The 24,394-nt window shown below is 40.4% G+C and overlaps 1 protein-coding gene across 10 annotated transcripts in view; it reads right to left on the bottom strand.

Moving 5' to 3' along the window:
* The window catches only part of mast2 (microtubule associated serine/threonine kinase 2), a 411,089-nt gene that overhangs the window by 150,179 nt on the left and 236,516 nt on the right, over positions 1-24,394 (bottom strand). The window contains exon 1 of one of the 10 annotated variants that reach the window (XM_043699138.1): positions 10,086-10,295. The exons of the other annotated variants lie outside the window; for them this stretch is intronic. Within the exon in view, the coding sequence (XP_043555073.1) occupies positions 10,086-10,159 (74 nt within the window). The 5' untranslated portion in view covers positions 10,160-10,295. Of the gene's footprint in view, positions 1-10,085; positions 10,296-24,394 lie in introns of those variants that run through there. 10 annotated transcript variants of the gene reach the window in all.

Raw genomic sequence — 24,394 nt, 5'->3', positions numbered from 1 at the left:
TTAAATATTTTCCCTCTCACCTTAACTCTGTGTCCTCCAGGTCTGGACTCCCCCCCGACCCCGGGGAAAAGACCTTGTCTATTTACCTTATCCGTGCCCCTCATGATTTTATAAACCTCAGTAAGGTCACCTCAGCCTCTGACATTCCAGGGAAAACAGCTCCAGCCTATTCAGCCTCTCCGTATAGCCTCCAACCCTGGCGACATTCTTGTAAATCTTTTCTGAACCCTTTCAAGTTTTGCAACATCCTTTATATAGTAGGGAGACCAGAATTGAATGCAGCATTCCAAAAATGGCCTGACAGATGTCCTGTATAGCTGCAGTATGACCTTCCAACTCCAATAATCAATGCACGTACCAATGATGGCAAGCATACCAAGTGCCTTCGCATTATCCTGTCTACCTGGGTCTCCATTTTTAAGGAACTCTGACCAGCACTCCAAGATGCCTTTATTGAGCTACACTCGCCAGGACCTTACCATTAGATGTATAAGTCCTGCCTTGTTTTGTCTTTTCAAAATTATCTAAATTAAACTTCATCTTCTATTCTTCAGCCCATTGACCCATCTGATCAATGTGTACAGCTTTGAAGGGGAAATTATTCTCAGAAAAATACAAAAATGATGAATGCACAATATTCAGCAGTATTGATGACTCTTCAGATACTGAAGGAATTTGTGTCTATTTGCAGCAAGATACAAATAATACCCAGGCATTTTGGGGTGATAGTAGGGTAAATAGCAACTAACAGTAAAGTTCACATAAGTGCCAGGCAATAACTATGTCTAACAAGAGAACATCTAACCTCCACCACTCAATGTTCAAAAATAATACTATCACTGATCCTCTTACAATTAATATTCTGAGGGTTACCAATGATAAGAAACAGAACTACACCAGCCATATAAACTCTGCACTCACAACAGCAGGCCAGAAGCTAGGAAAACCAGGATCGCCTGAGGGGTAATAGAGCCTCATTAACTCGTTTCAATCTTGTGATGGCAAGTTCAGTGCCTCCAATTGTCCACAAGGTGGGTTTGAGCTGATGGAATGATTGAAAACCCATCAACATATTGGTTATGAAGATTGGAAGACATTTTTTATATCCCACTGTCATGGTCTTAACAGGTCTGATATCTATTTTCTGTTAAAATCTCTTCTGTTGATCTGATTATGACAGTCAATTTCAGCCTGGAAAACCGACTTACATTTTTAGGTAATTGTGTAGATATATTGACTCTGCCTGACCCTGGTAGTTCAGAATGTGGAGCTATGGTCACAGTCAGCCCAGTTATGATCTTAATGAACTGCACAGCATACTCAAGGGGACGAATCACCTACTCCTTATTCTTATGTTCATAAACCTCAAACAGAAGTCACCTGACTTTCTAGTAGCCATGGTATGGTGTTCATTTTCCATATTTCTTCCTTTTTAAACTCTAAGTACAGAGGCTATTGCCCAGTTATCTTTTACATATATGATGTGACCATCACAGGAATTATGTCATAAAGCCATATGACAGAACAATCACTGTGCTTCTGATCACCTTGAAAAGAAATGCAAGAAAAGTCCTGAAATTAGAGTAATTTTGGGCCACCATGACAAAAGTAGTGCAGAAGTGAACTATTACACCAATTCCTGGTTTTAGAATAATATGCTTTGAGAAACAACTTGACATTTTGTGACTGCTTAGGCTTAAAAATGAAACATGCCACAATAGGCTCTGGAGAGACAATTCAACAAAATAAAGCAAGCAAACCTGGAACAAAACTTTAAGATATACCAAGACAATGGAACAACACGTTTAAAGTTGTGAAAATTTGTTAGATCAAATGCTAGTAAATATTTCTTTATGTAGATGACCATCAGTAAGAACAATAACAGTGGGCACTGGAAGCAGAAAGGATAGGATCAAGTTGCCAAAAGGCTTGCACTATATCTGCAATGAACTTTCCTATGAATAAATCATCGCTGAACTTGAGATCAAGACTTGACATTCATTATTAAAACAACTGTTGCATACCACACTGAAGATACCCTCATTTGAAAGATGAAGTTGAAGTTACTAAGATTTCCATTAATGGCTACTTATTTTGTAATTTTGAATGTAATAATAATTAAAGGTATTTGGGAGAGTCAAGGATTTTTTTCCATTCTGATCAGGCCTAACAGCACCTGGATTTATACTCAGCAGAAGAAACAAGTGGGATCATCAATTAAACTTTCCCTTAGGCTCCCCCAGCAGCAAGATTTATCTACTAGATACCTGACGTCAAATCATTACACCATAAGAAACAAAGATCCGCCAAGGCAACCAAAACTATATTTTTGCGCGAGTGCTAACAATGCATGAGGTGTTCAGACAGTTTATAAATAAATGTTTGCACGTTGTTAGATAATAGAAAAGTGATCTTCAGTAAACAGTTCATGGTAATCTTATCAAAAGGTCAAATCAAATATGACAGGTCAACAATGTGGCCTGCAGTCCACCAACTGGTCAAGAAGTATTGATGTAAAAGGAAAACAAACGAGATTAACTTTGTTTATCATCCCGTAGTTATATACCACAATATTGTTAAATTTAAATTCAGTCTAACCAATAGTACAATTTTCTATTCAAGAAACGAGTACATTCCAAGAATCAAAGTATCACATTAATTAATCTGTCGAGAGTGGTTATATGCTAAGAGCCAATATAAACTGATAAAGCCAAATTACCTGTTTTTGTATTGTAAGTTCTATGTATTTCTTTGACTTTACTCAATTAAAATTGAACAAGGACCTACTGGGACAATATTCAAATAGCTTGTGTAAAAAAAATCATCAAAATAGAATGAGGCACCAAAGTTGAATGCCTACAAAATAAGTCTTTAAAATAAGTCTGAAACATATTTACCAACACATGGTACAAATATACCAGAAAAATGTCCAAAACAGGATGAATCAACCATTTCCTAATAAGCTACACCAGTTGATGCCTTGCATGAACTAACTGAGAGAAAGTGAGGACTGCAGATGCTGCGGATCAGAGCTTAAAAATGTGTTGCTAGAAAAGTGCAGCAGGTCAGGCAGCATCAAAGGAAAAGGAGAATCGACGTTTCGGGCATAAGCTCTTCTTCAGGAATGAGGAGGGTGTGCCAAGCAGGCTAAGATAAAAGGTAGGGAGGAGGGACTTGGGGGAGGGGCGTTGGGAATGCGATAGGTGGAAGGAGGTTAAGGTGAGGGTTAAGTACCAAAAACTTTCATGTACTTACCCCCACACTCCGGATTCCTCAACTGTTCCAGAATCTTCCATCGTCCTCCGGAAGCGCTCCGGCGCAATTAACCACGTGGCCGCTTCACCAACCGCCGCCGCGAACCATGACGTCACTTCCGCCCCCACTGAACATGCAACCTCCATGATCACCGCCCAGACAACCGTCTCCATGATCGCCAGGAAGACCATCGCTGACAGATTCGCGGCCTCCGCGGGGTCCACAGCCACCGGGAACAACACCGTTTCTGCATTCACCGCAGCCACTTCCGCCCCTGGAGTTGCCGTCGCAGCATCTACTTCCGCCCCCGGTGACGTCACTCGCCTACACACTGACCATGCCAAATGTGTCTCCGCCCCCTCGCCAATCTCTGCCCCCGCGCCTAACCCGGCCCCACTCCAAGCTCCAGCCCCACACCAGGTCCTAGCTCCCAGCCCTGCCGTATTTTCACCATCCCTCCAGACGTCCCCCTCTCTGACGATGAAAGATCAGTCCTCAGCAGAGGCCTCACCTTCATCCCCCTACGCTTCCGGATTAACAAATTCAACACACGGCGAGACGTTGAACAATTCTTCCACCGCCTTCGCCTCCGCGCCTACTTCTCCAACCAGGACTCCCGCCCACCCTCTGACGACCCCTTCTCCCGCCTCCAACACACCCCATCCACCTGAACACCCTGTGCTGGCCTCTTACCCGCCCTCGATCTCTTCATAGCCAACTGCCGCCGTAACATTGACCGCCTCAACCTCTCCACCCCTCTCACCCTCGGAACATGCAGCCCTCCACTCCCTCCGCTCCAACCCCAACCTCACCATCAAACCGGCAAACAAGGGAGGCACGGTGGTAGTTTGGCGCACCGACCTTTATATTGCTGAGGCTAAACGCCAGCTCGCCGACACCTCCTCCTACCATAAAAACTATGGTATTTATCAAGCATTTTCACATCCTCAGAATGCCCCAAAGCAATGTGTAGCCAATTAAGAAATTTCAAAATATAATCACAGGTCTAATGTAGGAAATAGGGCAACTAATTTATGCTCAGCAAACTCCCACAATCAATTTGACCATGAGCAGATCATGTTTTATGATGTTGACTGAGAGGTACATGTTGGCCAGGGGGCAGTGAAAATCTCCCCTCCTCTTCTTCAAAACAGCATCACAGGATCTTTTACAACAATGCAGATGAGAAAATGGGGCACTAGTTTAACATCCCATCCGAAGCCATGATGTGGTGTACAAAGTTAAAAATCACACAACACCAGGTTTATAGTCCAACAGGTTTATTTGGAAGCACTTGCAGAGCACTGCTCAGCTACCTGATGAAGGAGCAGCGCTCCGAAAGCCAGTGCTTCCAAATAAACCTGTTGGACTATAACCTGGTGTTGTGTGATTTTTAACTATATCACATATGAAAGTACTCCTTTAGTACAGTACAAACTGCCAGTGTAGATTTTCTGTGCTCAAGTCCTGGAGTGGGACTTGAACCCAGAACCTTGTGACTGAGAGTCAAGCAAACCACATTTGAAACAACAACATAGATGGATGTAAGGGAAGCTGGTCAAACAACTGAAGGAAAAAAGAAAAGCAGGACTTGTTTATCGGATTGGGCGAAGAATGGTGACAGAAATATAAAGAGTCAATAAAGTGTGACGCAAGAAAAGGCACAGTAGGTCAGGCAGCATCTGGGGAACAATAGAGTGGGCTGAGGAAGGGTTATGCCCGAAACGTCAACTCTCTTGCTCCTCAGATGGTGCCTGACCTGCTGTGCCTTTTCCAGTACCATACTTTATCAATTCTTACTCTCCAGCATCTGCAGTCCTCACCATCTCCAAGAGAAATATAAAGACCAGTATGGTACCATCTGGTCAAAAACACTCTGTATCTGTGTAGTAAAAAATATTTAACACCAAGTGAACTATGAGATGCAGGCACACTAGTTGGCTATTCAATCCAATGAGCTCATGGTTGCTTTGATAATCCTCAACTCCAGTTTTCTTTTTCTTGATTTTCTTAACAATTAGAAGTCTGTCTATCTCAGTCTTGAACATACTTGACGACCCAATCTCAACAGCCCTCTATGGTGAAGAATTCCACAAACTTACCACCCTCAGAGAAGAAAAAAAATCCTCATCTGTCTTAAATGGGCAATCTTTTAATTGGAGGTTGTGCTCACTCTCCTATGCACTCCCACAAAATGGAAACAACCTCTCCATATCTATACTGTCAAACCCTCAAAGAATCTTATCATTTTGAATAAGGGTGTTAACTTTTCACTGCACTCATGTGAGTACATGTGACAATAAAGCTAATTCAATTCCAAAAGATTAGATATCCTGGTCCAGAAATGCTCACAATTTTAATTCTGATTCATTCTCACACTGACCTCTCTGTCCTTAACATTACATACTGTATTAAGAAGTTCAATGGAGTTGAAGATCAGCACCTTACCTTTCATTAGGTGTTTTACAACTTTCGAGATTCACACTGACTTCAAAAGTTTGATCAAAATCACCAGTCCCAATTATCTGCCATACAACAGGAGTTGGCTGTGTTTGCAGCTCATCAAGACCACAGTGTATCTGCGTCATGAACTCCTACTATCCACTCTAACACAAATAGCTCCCTTTGGTTCTTTCCTTCCTTCCACCTTTTCTCAACTTCCATTAAGCTTTAAAACAATTACATCTTGAACGATTTCTTAAAAGGGCATTGATCCAAAAATTCCTGTTTCTTTCTCCAAGGACACTGCTTGACACATTGTACATTTCCTCTTTTTTTTCAGTTCGCCAGCATCAGCTGTAGGTTGCTTGAGTCCTGAATTGAAATTTGTTTGGAGAGGGTGAGAACTTCTCGACGTGCAGCATGAATTACAAGATGAATGAGGGCATTTGGTGTTATGTGGTAACAAGATATTTGGTATTACAACAGAAGTATCTGTAACTTGAGAAAAAAATTCAACTGGCACAAATTCTAGAAGATGACATTCTCCAGCGCCAACTGAAAATTCCCTCCCTAAATTATCACCATAGTCATAGAGACGTACAGCATGGAAACAGACCCTCCGGTACAATCTAGTCCCACCTGCCAGCATTCAGCCCATATCCCTCCAAACCCTTCCTATTCATATACACATCCAAATGCCTTTTAAATGTTGCAATTGTACCAGCCTTCACAGGCCCAACATTTTCATGCATATGATCATTACATGATATCCTCAAAACTTAGTAAACTTAGTAGTGTGCTGCAGTCAGTGTATATCAAGGGTGTCCAATGTGATTGCTTCTTTAAAACATAAGTCAACCATAGTTCTTTACTGTACTTGACTGTTGTATCTGTAACTGCTAGCTTGTTGCTAACAGCTCAAAATCTACTTTTGTTCAAATGTTTATCTCCATCTGAAATATTCCCTGTGGAAAATGTGCAATGCTTTCACAATTATGTGGAAATGTATTCTAATATTTTTCAGAACTTTTTCATGAGAATTTTAAATTGCTACTCATGAGAGGAAACAATCAGTCGTCATTATCTATCACAAAATTCAGAACAAATTGCCTAGCTACTTTCCACCCATCAGTCTGCCCTTGATCATCAACAAAATTATGGAAGCTGCCATTGACAGTGCTATCAAGTGATATTTATACAGCAATAACCTGCTTACTGACACTCAGTTTGAGTTCCATCAGAGCCACTTGGTTCCTGACTTCATGAGAGTCATGGTCAAAACACGGACAAAAAAATGCTGAACTCCCCAGGTAAGACAAGAATTACTGCCCTTCACATCAAAGCAGCATTTTACCGAGAATGATATAAAGGGGTTCTGGCAAAATTGAAATAAATGGGAACCACAGGGAAATTGCTTCAGTGGTTGAGGTCTTACTGAACACAAAGGTCGTGGTTGTGGCAGGACAACCATCTCAGTCTCTGGACATCGTTGCACGAGTTCCTCAATGTACATATTTTTAAATCAATCTTCTGAGATGTTATTACACACCTATGGAGAGGCAGGACTCTTGGTCCAGTGATAAGATTTAGGGGTTTAGATAGGGTCGACAGTGAGAATCTTTTTCCTCGTATGGAGTCAGCTATTACAAGGGGGCATAGCTTTAAATTAAGGGGGGTAGGTATAGGACAGATGTTAGGGGTAGGTTCTTTACTCAGCGAGTCGTGAGTTCATGGAATGCCCTGCCAGTAGCAGTGGTGGACTCTCCCTCATTATGGGCATTTAAGCGGGCATTGGATAGGCATATGGAGGATAGTGGGCTAGTGTAGGTTAGGTGGGCTTGGATTGGCGCAACATCGAGGGCCGAAGGGCCTGTACTGCGCTGTATTCTTCTATGTTCTATGTTCTATGTAAGAAGGCTACTACTACACTGTTGGTACCTGAAGCTCCTCAATGCAGTTAGTTTTGAAGCAATCTGTTCAGTAATGTTCTTACACACCTCTGGTGCAGTCGGGATGTGAGCCTAGGCGCCTTGCTCAGAGGTAAGGACTCTAACACTGTGCCATAAGAGCCCCAAATTATAAACTAAAGGCATCCATGTCATATCCTAGGTCCAACCACCTTCACTCACATATTAAATGTAAACAAAAATGGTTTTCAACTGGCCTTAGCTCATCAGGGACTGTTAAATCTGTTTTCCAAAATATAGAATAAATAGGCATCAGGGCACAAGGGATATGACAGCATCAAGTGCATACAAAAGACAGCTTTCATGGTTAAAGCAGCACTACTCTATTATGATTAGATAACCAGTTTTCGTGGTGAAATCTTGATCATCGAGGATGATGAGTCCATTTAAGGGAGATTGTGGTCAAGTTGAATACAACAGAATATTTTGTAGAAACTTAAAATATCATGAGTCGATATCACCTCCTGTCAAAAAGTATAAAAATGGTTCATTTTGGTGGTGAAAGGTTGGGGGGGTGAGCAAATTGATATCAAGCATTAAAATTCAATGCAAATAAAGCATTATTCTCATTTTGAATTAGACCTCCCAACTCCTTCAAGTTGAAATCTGCAATTTAATTTTAAAATATGCCTTACACGAGGCAAATTTAGACTAAACTCACCATGTCACAACAAGGCCGCAACAAGATCTGCACTTTGATTATTTTAAAATATAAATCAATGATTTGGGGCAATACAATGTACAGACTTCCAAAATTATTATAATTAATTCAAATTCAAGGAGGGGAAGAATTTACTTCTGGTTGCAAGTTTCAAGCAGCACCATTGGAAATACTGTTTATTCACTGATGCAGATTGTCCTAGTTTCAACTAATCCCCTCAAGATTAATTGCAGAACGACAAGACTTTTTTTTAAGAAACAATGCACTTTTTCGCAGTTTCACTTAACGTAGATGGACTCCTCTAACCACCAATTCTATCTCATTTTAAATCAAGTAGAGCTCAACACATGAAAGAGTAGACCAGCAAGTAAAAAGAACTCTCAAAAATGGGTTTTTATTGACACATTAAGTCACACATAGGCAGGTGTGAATTTGAGGAAAAATTATAAAAGTGAAAACATGATTCCTGTCGAGACTGATTAGTAATTAAAGGGAATGATTTAACTCCAACTGATCAGATGAAGTCTCTCTCTCTATCAAATCTCTCAGTCAATGAATGAGTTTAGACAGTTGCAGTTTTCTTTGGAGGTGCTGGCCTAAATCATGAAGTTACTCAAAATTCAGATTGACTTAGTGATCCCTCTGAGCCACAGCACTTTGAGGATGTATAATAATAGTTTTTGACTTGGATGGAATAGACAGACCTTCTGATTCTGACCAGAATATACGCAATTTATGATCAATTGATGCTGACAGCATTTTCACAAGTGGAAAAGTACACACTCCCCAGCATTGGCAAGGCACTTCCAACTGGAACAAAAGGAAGCCATTACTTAAACTGAAGAGAGAAAAAAAACCACACATTACATATTGGTGAATTCTTTGTGTATAAGATATGAACAAAGTAGTCAGAGTTGGGGGAGGGGTGGAATTGATGACTAAAATGTTTAAATAACACATCCAGCCAGATTGAGGATTATGCTTAATGCTATTTTTGGCTAAGTTGCAAGTGAGGGATAAAAGATATTAATATTTGAAAATAAAAAACAAGATACAATGTCATAAAATAACTGAAGCTTAATAACATTTATTTTGATATTTCTGAACAGATCAGAATGCATAGTCAAAGAATTTGTACCTGTAGTTCCAATCAAAGAAACAGAAAATGGAGATACCGTTCCGTCATTGAATTGTGACAAAGTCCTTTTGTTTTATAAAATGGGATTATTAAATACAAACTGCAGCTTGAGAAATTGACAAGTGGGACCAATTTAAAGCACGAGACTACTAAAATTACAGTAACATGTAATGTTCCATCAATTTTTGAGGTCAATCCTTCATTATCCTTCTATATTCACCTAACCTAGTTTGACTGTTCTCAGTATAATAGCACAAGTACCCAGCATTCTCTAATAACACAAGCTACTGAACACTGCATTGCCCTTCAACTGGTAGAATAAACCCAGATATTTCTCGTATATGCAATTTCTTTAGCTGAAGATTCATCCTCTATATAAAAAGATCATTAGATCACAGTCATTATTTTCAAAACTGATGATCTGCAACGCAATGTCATTCACTACAGCATAATTTAGAAAATCTTTCTTACATCTTATGAAGCATATATCATTTTGGTAACTGTTACACGAGAAAGAACCATTTTCTGGAATGCAGGTATACAATAATTAGTTGCATTATTTCAGTGAAAAAGGGACTCAGCATGGCAGGATTATAGCAGAATGGAATGTAAAATACTGTACCTTTTTGAACGTCGGAGCATGCTTGTGTCCGGCATAGAGAAATTTGAGAGCAGAGTCCAAAAAGAATCAGACATGATCCTTTATACTTGTCATGGCTGCAGAATACAGTACTCTCTAACCACTAAGAAGCATTCAGCTATTCCCTCCAGACCACTAAGTTATTCCATTAAGGTTAGTCAGAAAGGCAGAATGCCGGTGTCGTCTGCTCTGCTGTCTATTGATTATGCCTGCTTCTCTATGCGTGTGCAGGTGATGGAAATTCAAGCTGAACTAGATGCAGATTCAGAAGCTCGCTGCACTGTAAGGAAGGCATTCAAGACCAAAGGATCAATTGCTGCTACATTAACAATTTAACCTGTTTTTTTTGGCTAACCTGCTTTACAAAATCAGTCAATGCTCATGTGCTGTCTCTGACCTATAGAATACAATCTGTGGCTAAAGCTCAACACCCTTGTACAATTTGCATGAACGTATTATCAGAAGCAACAGTATGTATTTATTAAAGTGAGACAGCTCTAAAATATTTTCCTTATGGTTATCAGGATAATGAATGTATATGTAAAAGTTACTGAATAATGCAAACACTGTTTATTTTTGCCATGATTGCAAGTGGTCCTGAGGAAATGTATTTGATAAACAAAAATCATGAAATCCGATTTCAAAATTTTCTCACACACAGCAATTAATAGGATCTTTTTAACATCTTTTCAATAGGTCCACTGTACCAAAGAAACACAGCTAAAAGGCAGAAGAAGACTTGCGTATGAAGATTGCATCATATCACGAGGAAAGCACCCCAGGGTACAGAATTTCCACTGCAGTTTTAAAAACACAAAACTTGCATTTGAAGCTGCTACTTAACATCATTTCCTGTTATCATGTAATTTCACGTGTCAAAAAAGTACATTAGGGAGAAAAATATACAATAACTTCTTACTCTCTGCATTTTCAGAGATGGAGAAATCAACTTTAACATACAAAAGATGAATGTTTTAATCAAAGTGATCTTAAAATGCTGCTCACATAACAACAATAACCTGCTCAGTTCCCCAGAGTGTTAAATTTCAGTTAACGTCAGGAGAAGTGTCATAGCATTTGTTCAGCACTCAGATTGCATTTGTAACCACATATCTTTTTCATGTTTTATGCCAAGTTGATGGCTCAGGGCTGTGAATTCTTAGTGCTAGGTGTTCAATATGCCTCCAGTCAATTGTACTAAACTCAACAGCCATTATGCACATATTGAGTCTAAGTGACAACAAACATCAAACCTTTCTGAATCAACAAAAGACTACCAAACCAACGGTATTCAATAACTATAGTCCTTAATGTATTTTAGTACAGCAGACAAAAGACTCCTACACTGAGATACACGTGAAAATGGTTGATTCCATTACAGCTTGCCAGCTGTGGTAAACAATTATTTTTATATGTGATAAAATGGTGTCTAGCAATACAAACTATTTAAAGCTGTAAGGCACCAGAGCTGAATCTGCTCCCAGATACAAAGTCCGAAAGAATTAGGGATTATTTTTATAGCTGGAGCTTGAAAAAATCCATCATCCTCAAGAAAAAGGAAATGGAAAGTACACAATGTGCACGTGGTATCCACAGCTCAGTGTACAACAGAATCACAGCAGAAACAAAAACCCTTATGCAAATAGAATATCGTAGCAACATTAATTTTGATAATAACTTATGTGACAGGATAAAACAATATTGCACAAATATAATTTCCTCATTTAAAGTTGTGGTTGTATTCCTGAATATTGTGACTTTAAGTGAAATGACTTTAAGTGAAACAGGTGTTCCCATAAAAATCAATGTAAAGAGGGAGTTAGGTTCCGTGAGATATTTCTTATTGAGCAGAAGGAGCTAGTTTAAAGAGCTCACCACATATGTGTCATACTGCTCATTCGGAGTTGAAATAATCTAAATTACTAAATTAACAAAACACAATTAAAACATACACTCACCTACCATTTTGCATTTCAGATTGACCAAACTCCATCTAGTGGACCATATTGGTCAGTACAGTTACTGGCAGAGTTCTAAGATTATCTGCACTGATCAACTCCTGCCATTAAGATGATTACACTGATGTGGATGTAGTCGTGGTGGTGCAAGGCCAGGGAGCAAAAGTGAAAAGCAATGACAGGTTTACACTGTAAGTAATCTAAAGCTCTGTAAGTAATCTAAAGTTTGGAGGAAGGAATCCCTAGGGAAAAAAGTCGAGGTCAGAGTAGAGGTTGGAACTCTCAGTGAGGATCGGATAGGTGGGAAGGAAGATGGACAGATGGGATAGGTCAAGAGGGCGGTGCAGAGTTGAAACTGGGGTAAAGTGGGGGGAGGGGAAATGAAGAAACTGAAGAAACCTTCCAGCTCAGCACCACCCTCATGACTTGTCCTACCTGTCCATTTTCCTTCCCACCTATTGGCTCCACTCTCCTCTCCGACATATCACCATTACTCCCACCTTCATCCACCTATTGCACTCTCGGCTACCTTCCCCCCACCCCCCTTCACATTTATCTCTCCACCCCTGAGGTTCCCAGCATCATTCCTGGTGAAGGGCTTTTGCCCAAAACGTCGATTCTCCTGCTCCTCGGATGTTGCCTGACCTGCTTTTCCAGCACCACAGTCTCAACTCTAATCTCCAGCATTTGTAGGCCTCTCTTTTGTCTCGTTGACTTACTGATACAGCTTATGCTCTGTACATGGTATGTAACAATGTAAAACAAAAACAGGTTGCTGGAGAAACTCAGCTGGCAGAAACTGTGGGGAGAAAGCAGAGTTAACCTTTCAGGTCCAGTGACTTTTCTTCAGAACATACAAACATGCTGCCTATGCCAAGTTATATATATACACCACATGGCCCACCATCAGCTTCAATCAGTAATGTCGACAAACTATTACATCAGCAAAGTGCATTTGTCAAAAAAAACATAATAATATTAACACTGCAGTAAAATCAGTGATCAATTTTCTATCATTCTCTGTTAATATATACTATTTCCTGTCACTTGATTGCTTCTGATTTTTTTTTCCATGTATCCCTCAGAGATATGTTATACTTATGCATTTGCATTCAGAAATGACAGATGAGTAACATCGAACATAGAACATTACAGCGCAGTACAGGCCCTTTGGCCCTCAATGTTGCAACAACGTGTGGAATAAATCTGAAGCCCATCTATCCTACACTATTCCATTCTCATCCATAAAGTTGGTGAGTCTACTACTGTTGCAGGCAGTGCGTTCCACGCCCCTACTACTCTCTGAGTAAAGAAACTACCTCTGACATCTGTCCGAGATCTATCACCCTTCAATTTAAAGCCATGTCCCCTTGTGCGAGCCATCGCCATCTGAGGAAAAAGGCTCCCACTGTCCAAACTATCTAACCCTTAATTTTATGCCTCAATTAAGTTACCTCTCAACCTTTTTCTCTCTCACAACAACAGCTTCAAATCCCTCAGTCTTTCCTCATAACACCTTCCCTCCAAACCAGCCAACGCCCTAGTAAATCTCTACTGAACCCTTTCCAAAGCTTCCACATTCTTCCTATAATCTGGTGACCAGAACTGTACACAATACTCCAAATGTGGCCGCATCAGAGTCTTGTACAGCTGCAGCATGATCTCATGGCTTCGAATCTCAATCCCTTCACCAATAAAAGCTAACACACCGTATGCCTTATTAACAACCCTATTAATCTCGGTGGCAACTTTCAAGGATCTATGTACCTGGACACCGAGATCTCTCTGCTCATCTACACTACCAAGAATCTTACCATGAGCCCAACACTCTGCATTCCTGTTACTCCTTCCAAAGTGAATCACCCCACACTTTTCCGCATTAAACTCCATTTGCCACCTCTCAGCCCAGCTCTGCAGCTTATCTATGTTTCTCTGTAACCTACAACTTCCTTCGGCACTATCCACAACACTACTAACCTTAGTATCATCTGCATATTTACTAACCCATCCTTCCACGCCTTCATCCAGGTCATTTATAAAAATGACAAACAGTAGTGGCCCCAAAACAGATCCTTGCGGCACACCACTAGTAACTGAACTCCAGGATGAATATTTCCCATCAACCACCACCCTCTGTCTTCTTTCAGCTAGCCAATTACTGATCCAAACTGCTAAATCACCTTCAATCCCATGTCTCTGTATTTTTTGCAATAGCCTACCGTGGGGAACCTTATCAAATACCTTACTGAAATCCATACACACCACATCAACTGCTTTACCCTCATCCACCTGTTTGGTCACCTGTTCAAAGAACTCAATAAGGTTTTGTGAGGCATGACCTACCCTTCACAAAACCGTGTTACTATCCCGAATCAACTTATTCCTTTCTAGATTATTCTATCTTTTATAACCCTTTCCAACACTTCACCCACAACTGATGTAAGGCTCACTGGTCTATAATTACTAGGGTTGTCTCTACTCCCCTTCTTGAACAGGGGAACCACATTTGCTATCCTCCAGTCTTCTGGTACTATTCCTGTAGACATTGACGACATAAAGATCAAAGCCGAAGGCTCAGCAATCTCCTCCTTGGCTTCCCAGGCAATCCTAGAATAAATCCCATCCGGCCCAGGGGACTTATTATTTTCACACTTGCCAGAATTGCTAACACCTCCTCCTTATGCACCTCAATTCCATCCAGTCCAGTAGCCTTTTTCTCAGTATTCTCCTCAACCACATTACCTTTTTCCAGTGTGAGTACTAATGAAAAGTATTCATTTAGCATTATTATTAGCATCTGTGGAGAGAGAGAGTGTTAACATTTCAAGTTCAATGACTGTTTTTTGGGACATTCATTTTAATTTCCTTGCTTCTGCACTCTGTGCTTGCACTGATTATGTTGGGATCCCATACTTCTTTTCACCCACTTTTTCAATTTGCTCTGCCAACTTCAATGATTTATGCCGATATATCCAGAGGTCTCCAGCTCATTATTCCTGAAATTCCTGGATTACTCCACATTTCATTAAATTTCATCTGCCTTGTGTTTGTGCGTTCCAACTAGCCCCAACCATGATGTTAAACGGACTGGGTTCAAGTTGCTGCGTTTATTCTTTGACCCTTTTTTGGACAAGGTGTAATATTCACAATTCTCCAGTTCTCGGGCACCACTCTGTATTTGAAGGTCATTGGACAATCATAGGCAGTGTATTGGCATTTTCTCTCAGCGTTCTCAGATGCAGCTCATTCACCTCTAATGAAATACCAACGTTAAGTACAACCAACCTTCCAAATATCCCCTATCAGTTTATAACCCATCCACTATCTCAACTCTCCCTTCATAGAATCATAGAAACATCAAATGCCTACAGTAGGGAAGGAGGCTATTTGGCCCATCAAGTCCACACTGACCCTCCAAAGAGCATCCCAATCTGAGCTGTAACCCGATATTTCCCAAGGCCAATCCAGCTAACCTGTTCATCTGTGAACTGTGGGAGGACACTGGAGCACTCAAAGGAAACCTACGCTTCTTTCTAAGTGAATTTGTTTCTTGGTTTTTGTTTCATCATTTAACCTTGCCACAATGACACCGGAAATGAAACGATACAAGAGGTACAGCAAATGTACAGGACAACGATAGATATGTTTGGTGCGATCAGATTCCATTCTTTTCTTACCCTAAGTCATGTCTGTATTGATGTTTTTATGTGATACCTCATAGAAACAGGTGTCTTCATATCATTGCTTTTTCATAATACTTCATCTATTGACACAGATGCCACTGACTTGCCACTGTCTCATTAGCAACCTAGAGTGGTTCAATACCTTCCTGTGATTTTGCTTCTCTCATTTTCTTTCCACCTTTTCCATTCTGCTTCTGCATTATATTTGTTTTCTTCTGCCACAAAGGTGGTTACTCTCACAGTGAGTTCATTATTGTCAGTCCTGCTTATGCAAAGCCCATGCTACATATACTGCTAACATAAAATTGGTTGAAATATCTCAGAAATTGTAATTCTTAATGTCTACATCTTCAATCATAAATGCATACTGGGGTTGCCTTTACAGTATTTCACTTTGTTTTCTTCCTACACCTTTAAAACATAAAGCACAAGTGTACTCGAAAAGTAGAAGTATGTTATCAGATAATTATATATACATTCAACATTATAGCTCTTCAATTGTCCAAAGGTCAGATGTCACTTTGCCCATTTGCTAACAATTCCTTTTGGCACATGGATAACCAGTCTGAAAATATGAAGAAAATCCAGTGATTAGCCAACTACTTATAATGAAAATTGTTTTTCTTCATCTTTTCTCTTTCCCTACTACCAGTTTTCTATGCCACCTCCATGTAACTAAGGAGCAAATACTAAAACTGATTGCTTGAGAAATGTGCGTGATAATTTGTTCTTCGGTTTCCCTCTGTGAAGTGAATTTTAGCTTGGTACCCATTTGTACTTGCGCAGCTAAAATTGCCACGCGGATGAATTGTAGGCTATAGAGTTCCTTTAAAAAGGCTTAAATTAAGGCTGAACTTCAATTCACCAGCATTAACGTGTAAGGAGCAACTGGATTCTGATTTCTCTTGTTGATAATCACCTAGTAACAAGTGAAAACAACACAAGGCATAATAAGTCTTAGAGGAGATTGAAAAATTATGATAAGCATTTCATGTCTGAATTTGCAACTGCTGTGTTGACACAGGTGTGTGGAGTATACATATTCATAAGTACTTTGTCAGGCGCTGAAGACGAGCTCTGCTAGACACTCTCTCTCTCAGCACTTTGTCCACTCTAATCTGTTTCTACTCAGAAAAAGTACAGCAGAATTGTTTTAGAATTCTGAACTGCAGTAGCACTCTGGCCTCAGAGCAACACTAGACAACTGAGAGGTGTGCTAAGTGATGAAGGGAAGAAAGTAGCACTGGCAATTGGGAGTAAGAAGAAAGGCTAGTTGTATGGCATGGTTTAATACAAGCAATTTATAAAATGTATGATTTACGCCCAGATAATTAAGCATTTCCAGCTGTTCGTATGGACAAAGGTGCTAAAACAGACTACGAGTTTAAGATATTCTGGCGCCATGATACCTTAGGTAACATAAATATCTTCACAGTATGGGACTGAATTTCTCATCACATTTGTTTCAAACTGGGCCTGTTTTCATAAAGTAAAACATTCCGCAGAAACATTTAGTACGAAATTGGGTAAATGCATAGTGAATTAGAAACAGATCCATTTCTTTTCTCACACCTTCCTACTCATAAGACCCAGCTACAATTAGAAGAATGAAGCTTGTTTGCGACTTCAAATTGCAATAACAAATTTCTTTCCTATGAAGTGAGAGAAATACAATGAGGTGGAATTCACAACCATGTAAAAAAAATGAAGGCTAGAGTTCCTAGGATGCTGAGACATGCTGAAACTTAAGCAGTAAATGGATTAACTGTTTAAATTGCTGAACAACCACTTTATAAAGTTAGACAGACTGAATAAACCTGAATAAAATTGCATTGCACTGCTCCTGCCTTGAAATCAGTAATATTAATTCTACTTTGAAAGAACCCACATTATTCACATGCAAACAAATAGGGTGGCACGGTGGCTCAGTGGTTAGCACTGCTGTCTCACAGCACCAGGGCCCCAGGTTCGATTCCAACTGTCTGCCTCGGGCAACTGTCTGTGTAGAATTTGCACGTTCTTCCTGTGTCTGCATGGGTTTCCTCCGGGTGCTCCAGTTTTGTGGAGCAGGTGAATTGGTCATGCTAAATTGCTCATAGTGTTAGGTGCATTAGTCAGAGGGAAATGGGTCTGGGTGTGTTACTCTTCAGAGGGTGGGTGTGGACTGGTTGGGCCGAAGGGGCTGTTTCCACACTGTAGGGAATCAAAATAGCAAGGAGGTTGCATAATTAATACATTTAATTTACACAAATTTCCTTCCGAATACTCGCAATGTTAAAAATCACACAATACCAGGATTTAGTCCAACAGGTTTAATTGGAAGCACACTAGCTTTCGGAGCGACGCTCCTTCATCAGGTGATTGTGGAGGGCTCGAATACTTGCAATGGTTGTTTAAGAATTGGTAGCACTCTACGTTACATTTGCAGTCAAAACATGATGCTATGATCTTCAGATAGAAACTGCAACTCAAAGCAAGAACTTGCATTTAAGTCACACCTTCAGCCTTTGTTATGCTAATACTTTACTTCTTGGACAAAGGCTGAAGTATTCAGTTGATTTTTGCCAAATTAGGGACAGTTGTTATTAATGAAGAAGTCAGTGGCTTTTGTCCCAGTCAGATCACAGAGTAGATAAGGTGATCAAGAAGGCATAAAGCTTTCATCAGCTGGGGCATCAAATATAAAAGTTGGCCAGTTATGTTACAGCTGTATAAAACTTTAGTTAGGCCATACCTGCAAGCAGTACTGGTCATCACACAATCAGAAGGACATGGATGCTTTGGAGAGGGTGCAGAGAAGATTTACCAAGATGGTGGCTGGTCACTGGATGGTTTTAGTTATGAGAGAGGTTGGATAAACTTGGATTGTTTTCACCGGAAAGACGGAGACTGACGGGTGACCTGATAGCGGTCTACAAAATTATGACAGGCAACAGATAAGGTGGATAGTCAGAGGCTTTTCCTAGGGTAGAAAGGTCAACTGCAAGATGGCAGAGATTCAAGGTGAGAGGGGAAATGTGTAGGGGAGAAGTGCATAAGTCACGGACTACTCCTTTATGGAGTACTAGGGTGCTTTAGTACACAGAGGAGTTTATCTTTTTGAGTGACTCTAAATAGCAAAAATATCAGCTTAATAGAACAAATTACGTTTGAACCACGTTTGTACATAAAACTAGTCTTATAATAATTAATCAAGGAGTATTAAGTCAATTAGCATCTTAGAAATTTAATGACTTCTATTTGCTGTAGATATTTTGGTAAAAACAGCACCACTCACAATTTATGCAAAATTACTAATTAACTGTACAATATTTTTCCAACTTTTACAAATGCAAAGTAATCACCAAATGTACAGATAGGATCTGACGAAATCTTAGTAAATCTTTAATTTACGAGTCACCAATGAGAGAGGAGTTTCAGCATTTCTCAGCTGGTGTCTTCAGCTGCTGACGCATAAACCTGATTAAACCATCCTGTTCAGCAAGTGACAAAGTAGAGATAAATCATAAGCAAAATCAGCTCACCTGTGAAGGGTAATGAGTTCGGTTTCAGCCAGAATTATGATGAAAATGAATAACAATACTGCACCAATAAAAAAAAGCACAGAAGGGACCAGTATACTTTCTCCCTCTAGTGCTGAGTTTATGTATCATTTCTTAAGTGAAAAATTAAAAACATACACTTCAGCATATTGAGCAGAAGCTCTGATGAATGAGGTTGTTAATATTTCAGGCTAATAATCTTGCATCAGGATTAAACACTAATTCTGTTTCTTTCTCCTCGGATGCTGCTCAATACTTCCAGCATCTTTAGTTTGCTTTTCAAATGAACTGGGAAATTCAGTTAATAGATAGGTCATATCTCTTAAAGACAGGCAGACTCGAGTTGAAAAGTATATCATCCATGACTAACTAAAAAGTTAAGGAGTTTAAATTTAAAGAAAAGATGCACAAATTCCATAAGGATTTGTAACACATCAGAGGTCTGGACAAACAAAATAAAATATGGAAGGAAAACTGAATTGTCAAAAGGAAAATAATGTTTGACATTTTTTTAGATTTATTTCAGGAAGTAACAAACCATGTGAATAGGAGAACCTGTAGGTAGTGTGCACTTGGATTTCTAGATGGCATTAGACAAGGTACCACAGCAAAAATTATGATACATAATAACAGCTCAAAGAGTAGGAGTTAACACATTAGCACAGATTAAGGACTGGTTACGAAACAGGAAACGGAGACCAGATTTTTATGGGTTTTTCAAAACTTGGCACCTAACTATGGAGTATAGCAGGAGCCAATGCTGGGGCCTCAAGTTTTTACAGTCTATGATCAGGGGATCAATCTATGACTTGAACAAAGGGATCAAATATATGGGTGCTAAATTTGCTGATGCTGTTGTGAAAAGGACATTTGGCACGAAGAATTGAAAACAACATATTATTTATATGCAGTGAAACAGCAGGAATTTGGGGTACTGAAGTAACAGGATGTCCTGGTAAATGAATCACCAAAAGTTAGCTTACAGGTACTGCAAATGATTAAGACGACAAAGGAAATGGAATATAAATGAAGGTCTGTTTGCTACATTTGTGCAATGTGTTGGTGTGGTAGTGGTCAAATCAATGATAACAAGATCATTCAATGTTAAGTGGTGATGGTTAGACTCACTCTTGTTGGAGATGGCCATTGCTCGGCATTTGTGTAATACAAATGCTACTTGCCACTGGTCAGCCCAAACCTGGATATTGTCCAGGTCTTGCTGCCTAACCTATCCTACCCTATCCTATCCCGGTAAGCCTGCATTTCCCATGGCTAAGCCACCTAACCTGCACACCCCTGGACACTACGGGCAATTTAGCATAGCCAATTCACCTAACCTGCATATGTATGAACTGTGGGATGAAACCAGAGCACCCAAAGGGAATCCACGGACACACAGGGAGAATGTGCAAACCCAACACAGGCAATCGACTGAGGCTGGAACCTGCCAGTCATTAATGAACATCACCATTTCTGACTTAAGATGGTGGAAAGGTCATTGATGAAGCAGGTGAAGATGGTTGGGTCTAGGACATTACCTTGAAGTCATGTCCTACAGCTGAGGTGACTGACATCCATTAACTATAACTACTTTCCTTTGTGCCAATATGATTGCAGTAACCACTAAGATTTGTCTTTGATTCCCAATTACTTGAATTTTGCTAGGGCTCTTTGATGCCAAGGTCAAATGCAGCCTTGGTGTTAAGGACTGTAACCATCCCCTCAACTCTGGAATTCAGCTCTTTAGTCCATGTTTCAATGAAATCTATAAGATGGTCAGGAGCAATGAAGCCATGATGGAGCCCAAACCGGGCCTCAGTCAGCAGATTTGAAGCCAGTACTGTTTGATAGAAGGTGTCATCAATTGTGCTATTACTTGACAGATGGTTGACATTGGACTGATGGAATGGTAATTGATAGGTTTGAATTGTCTTGTTTTTTTTGCGCACAGGGCATACCTGGGCAATTTTCCACTTTGTAGGCTAACTGTCAGTATTGTAGCTGCACTGGAACATTTGGCTAGGGCAGCAGCAAGATCTGGAGTACACACCTTCAGTATTACAGTTGAATTGGTGTCAGACCCATAGCCTTTGCAGTACCCAATGCCTCCAACTGTTTCTTGATATCACGTGGAGTGAATCAAACTGGCGGAAGATTGGCATATGGGGACAACTGGAGGAGGCCTAGATGAATCACCCACTTGGCACTTCTCGATTGCTGTGAATACCTTTTGCATTGCCGTGCTAGGCTTTTCCATCATTGAGGATGGGTATAAGTATGGAGCTGCCTTATCCAAAGATTGCCCACAACACATTCATGACTAAATCTGGCAGGACTGAAGAGCTTAGATCTGATTCTTTGGTAGTGGGATCACTTATTGATACGTAAGTGGTTCTGTTTGGTAGCTTCAGCAGGTTGACACCTTTTTAGGAATGTCTGGTGCTGTTTCTGGCATGTCCTCCTCCACTCTCCTATGACCCAGGTTTGATGCCTTGGCCTGGCGACAATGGTAGAATGGGGACCAAATTTGAACCAAGGCTGCAATACGGTCAGGAACTGTTTAGCCCTGGTGGAACCCAATTTAGGCACCACAGAGCTGGTTATTGCTGAGCAGATGCTACTTGATAGCACTGTTGTTGATATCTTCCATTACTTTACTGATAATCCAGAGCAGCCTGAAGGGGTGGTAATTGGCAGAGTTGGAGTTGACCTGCCTTTTGTGCACAGGGCTACCTGGGCAATTTCCCACATTGGTCGAGTAGATGCCACTGTTCTAGCTGTATTGGAACACTCGGTAAGGGGAGCAGCAAGTTCTGATGCAGTACTATTGCTGGGATGTTGTCAGGACCCCATTGCCTTTGCAGTATTCAAAGCCTCCAGACTCACTTGATATCATGTCAAGTGAGTCAAATGGGCATCTGTAATGCTGGGGACCCACTGGAGGAGGCTGAAATGGATCATCCACTTGCACATCTGGCTGAAGATGGCCGCAAATGGTTCAGCCTTATCTTTTACACTGATGCACTAGGCTCTGCCATTATTGAGGTTGAGGATATTTAATTGTACACCACCACTCACAACTGAATGTTGTAGGACTGTGAAATTTAGATCTGATCCATTGGTAATGGAATTGCTTATCCTGACGGCTCTTGCCACTTATGCTGTTAGCACACAAAGAGTCATAGTTTGCAGTTTTACCATGTTAGCATCTCATTGTTAGTTCTACCAAGAGTCCTCTTGCACTCCTCATTGAACCAGGATTGATCTCCTGGCTGGACGGTAATGATGTTTAACTGACTAGCTGGCTGGCTGCTAACCAATTAAATGCTGTCTAAATGAACAGAGTAAAATAGACACTTCTTATACAAGAATGTCACATGTCACACTGATAGAAAGCATAAAGGTACTGTGTGTTTCATAGAATACCTTCATACAGAGGCGTACTTTCTGCCCATCAAATCTCTTCCACCAAAGCTTGGCTAAATGTACACTAGTCCCACCTTCCAGTACTAGGGGATTTGGATCTAAGGATTTAAGTAAGCTAGGACCTGGAACCTGATGTCCGTGAAAGTGATGGAAGCAGAAACCATGAATAATTTCAAAGAAAACGGGGTGGGCACTTAAAGGAAATATCGGAGGAGAAAGTGAGGTCTGCAGATGCTGGAGATCAGAGCCAAAGAGTCATAGTTTGCAGTTTTACCATGTTAGCATCTCATTGTTAGTTCTACCAAGAAGGGCTTATGCCCGAAACGTCACGTCGATTCTCCTGTTCCCTGGATGCTGCCTGACCTGCTGCGCTTTTCCAGCAACACATTTCCGGCACTTAAAGGAAATCAACTTGCAGAGCCAACATGATAGAGCTGGCAATAGGGAATGATTGAACTTTCTATGGTGAACCAATACAGAGTTGACTGAAAAGCCTCTTTCTCTACATCAATTGGAGGGTAGCAAATGTAACCCACTATTTAATAAAAGTAGAGAGAAAACAGGGAATTTCAGACCAGCTAGCCTGATATCGATACTGTGGAAAATGTTTGAGTCCATTCTAAAAGATTTCATAGCAAAGCACTTGGAAGACAGTGGCAGGATCGAAAAGAGCCAGCGTGAATTTACAAAAGAGAAATCAGCTTAACAAATCTACTGGAAATTTTCAAACTTATAATTAGTAAAGTTGGGAATGAGTAGATGAAGTTTATTTGGATTTTCAAAAGGTCACACATACGAAATTAGCATGTAAAGGAAATGCAAGTGGTGGCAGTGTATTGAAGTGAAATGAGAACTGGTTTGCAGACACGATTCAAAACGTAGGAATAAAAATGAGTTTTTTTTCTGAGGAGCAGAGAGTGACTAGTGGGTACCACAAGGAACTCAGCTATTGACAATACATGTAATAATTATTTAGATGACGGAACTAAAAGGAATATATCCAGGTTTTCAGATGACAGAAAGCTGGATGTGCACGTGAACTACGAAGAGTGTGCAGAGATGCTTTAGCAAGATTTGGACATATTGAGTGCAGAGAGAAATAGATGGCAGATGTAGTGTAATGTGAATAAAAGTGAGGATGTCCACTTTGGTAACAAAAGCAGGAAGGCAGATTATCTGAATGGCAACATATTGGGAAAGGGGGTGGTTCAACATGCCCTTTTTCACCAGTTGCTGAAAATAAGCAGCAACCAGTGAAGAAAGCAAATGGTTGGCCTTCATTGCAAGAATGTTTGAGTACAGTAGCAAGGATTAGAGTCATAGAGATGTACAGCATGGAAACAGACCCTTCAGTCCAACCCATCCACGCCGACCAGATATCCCAACCCAATCTAGTCCCACCTGCCAGCACCCGGCCCACATCCCTCCAAACCCTTCCTATTCATATACCCATCAAAATGCCTCTTAAATGTTGCAATTGTATCAACCTCCACCACTTCCTCTGGCAGCTCATTCCATACACGTACCACCTCTGCGTGAAAAAGTTGCCCCTTACGTCTCTTTTATATCTTTCCCCTCTCACCCAAAACCTTTGTCCTCTTGACTCCCTGACCCCAAGGAAAAGACTTTGTCTATTTATCCTATCCATTCCCCTCATAATTTTGTAAACCTCTATAAGGTCA

This window comes from Chiloscyllium plagiosum, chromosome 11 (genome assembly GCF_004010195.1).
Source record: "Chiloscyllium plagiosum isolate BGI_BamShark_2017 chromosome 11, ASM401019v2, whole genome shotgun sequence".
In the NCBI taxonomy this organism is placed as follows: domain Eukaryota; kingdom Metazoa; phylum Chordata; class Chondrichthyes; order Orectolobiformes; family Hemiscylliidae; genus Chiloscyllium; species Chiloscyllium plagiosum.
The sequence above is the reverse complement of the archived record's forward strand: the minus strand, read 5'-3'. Positions and strand labels throughout refer to the sequence as shown.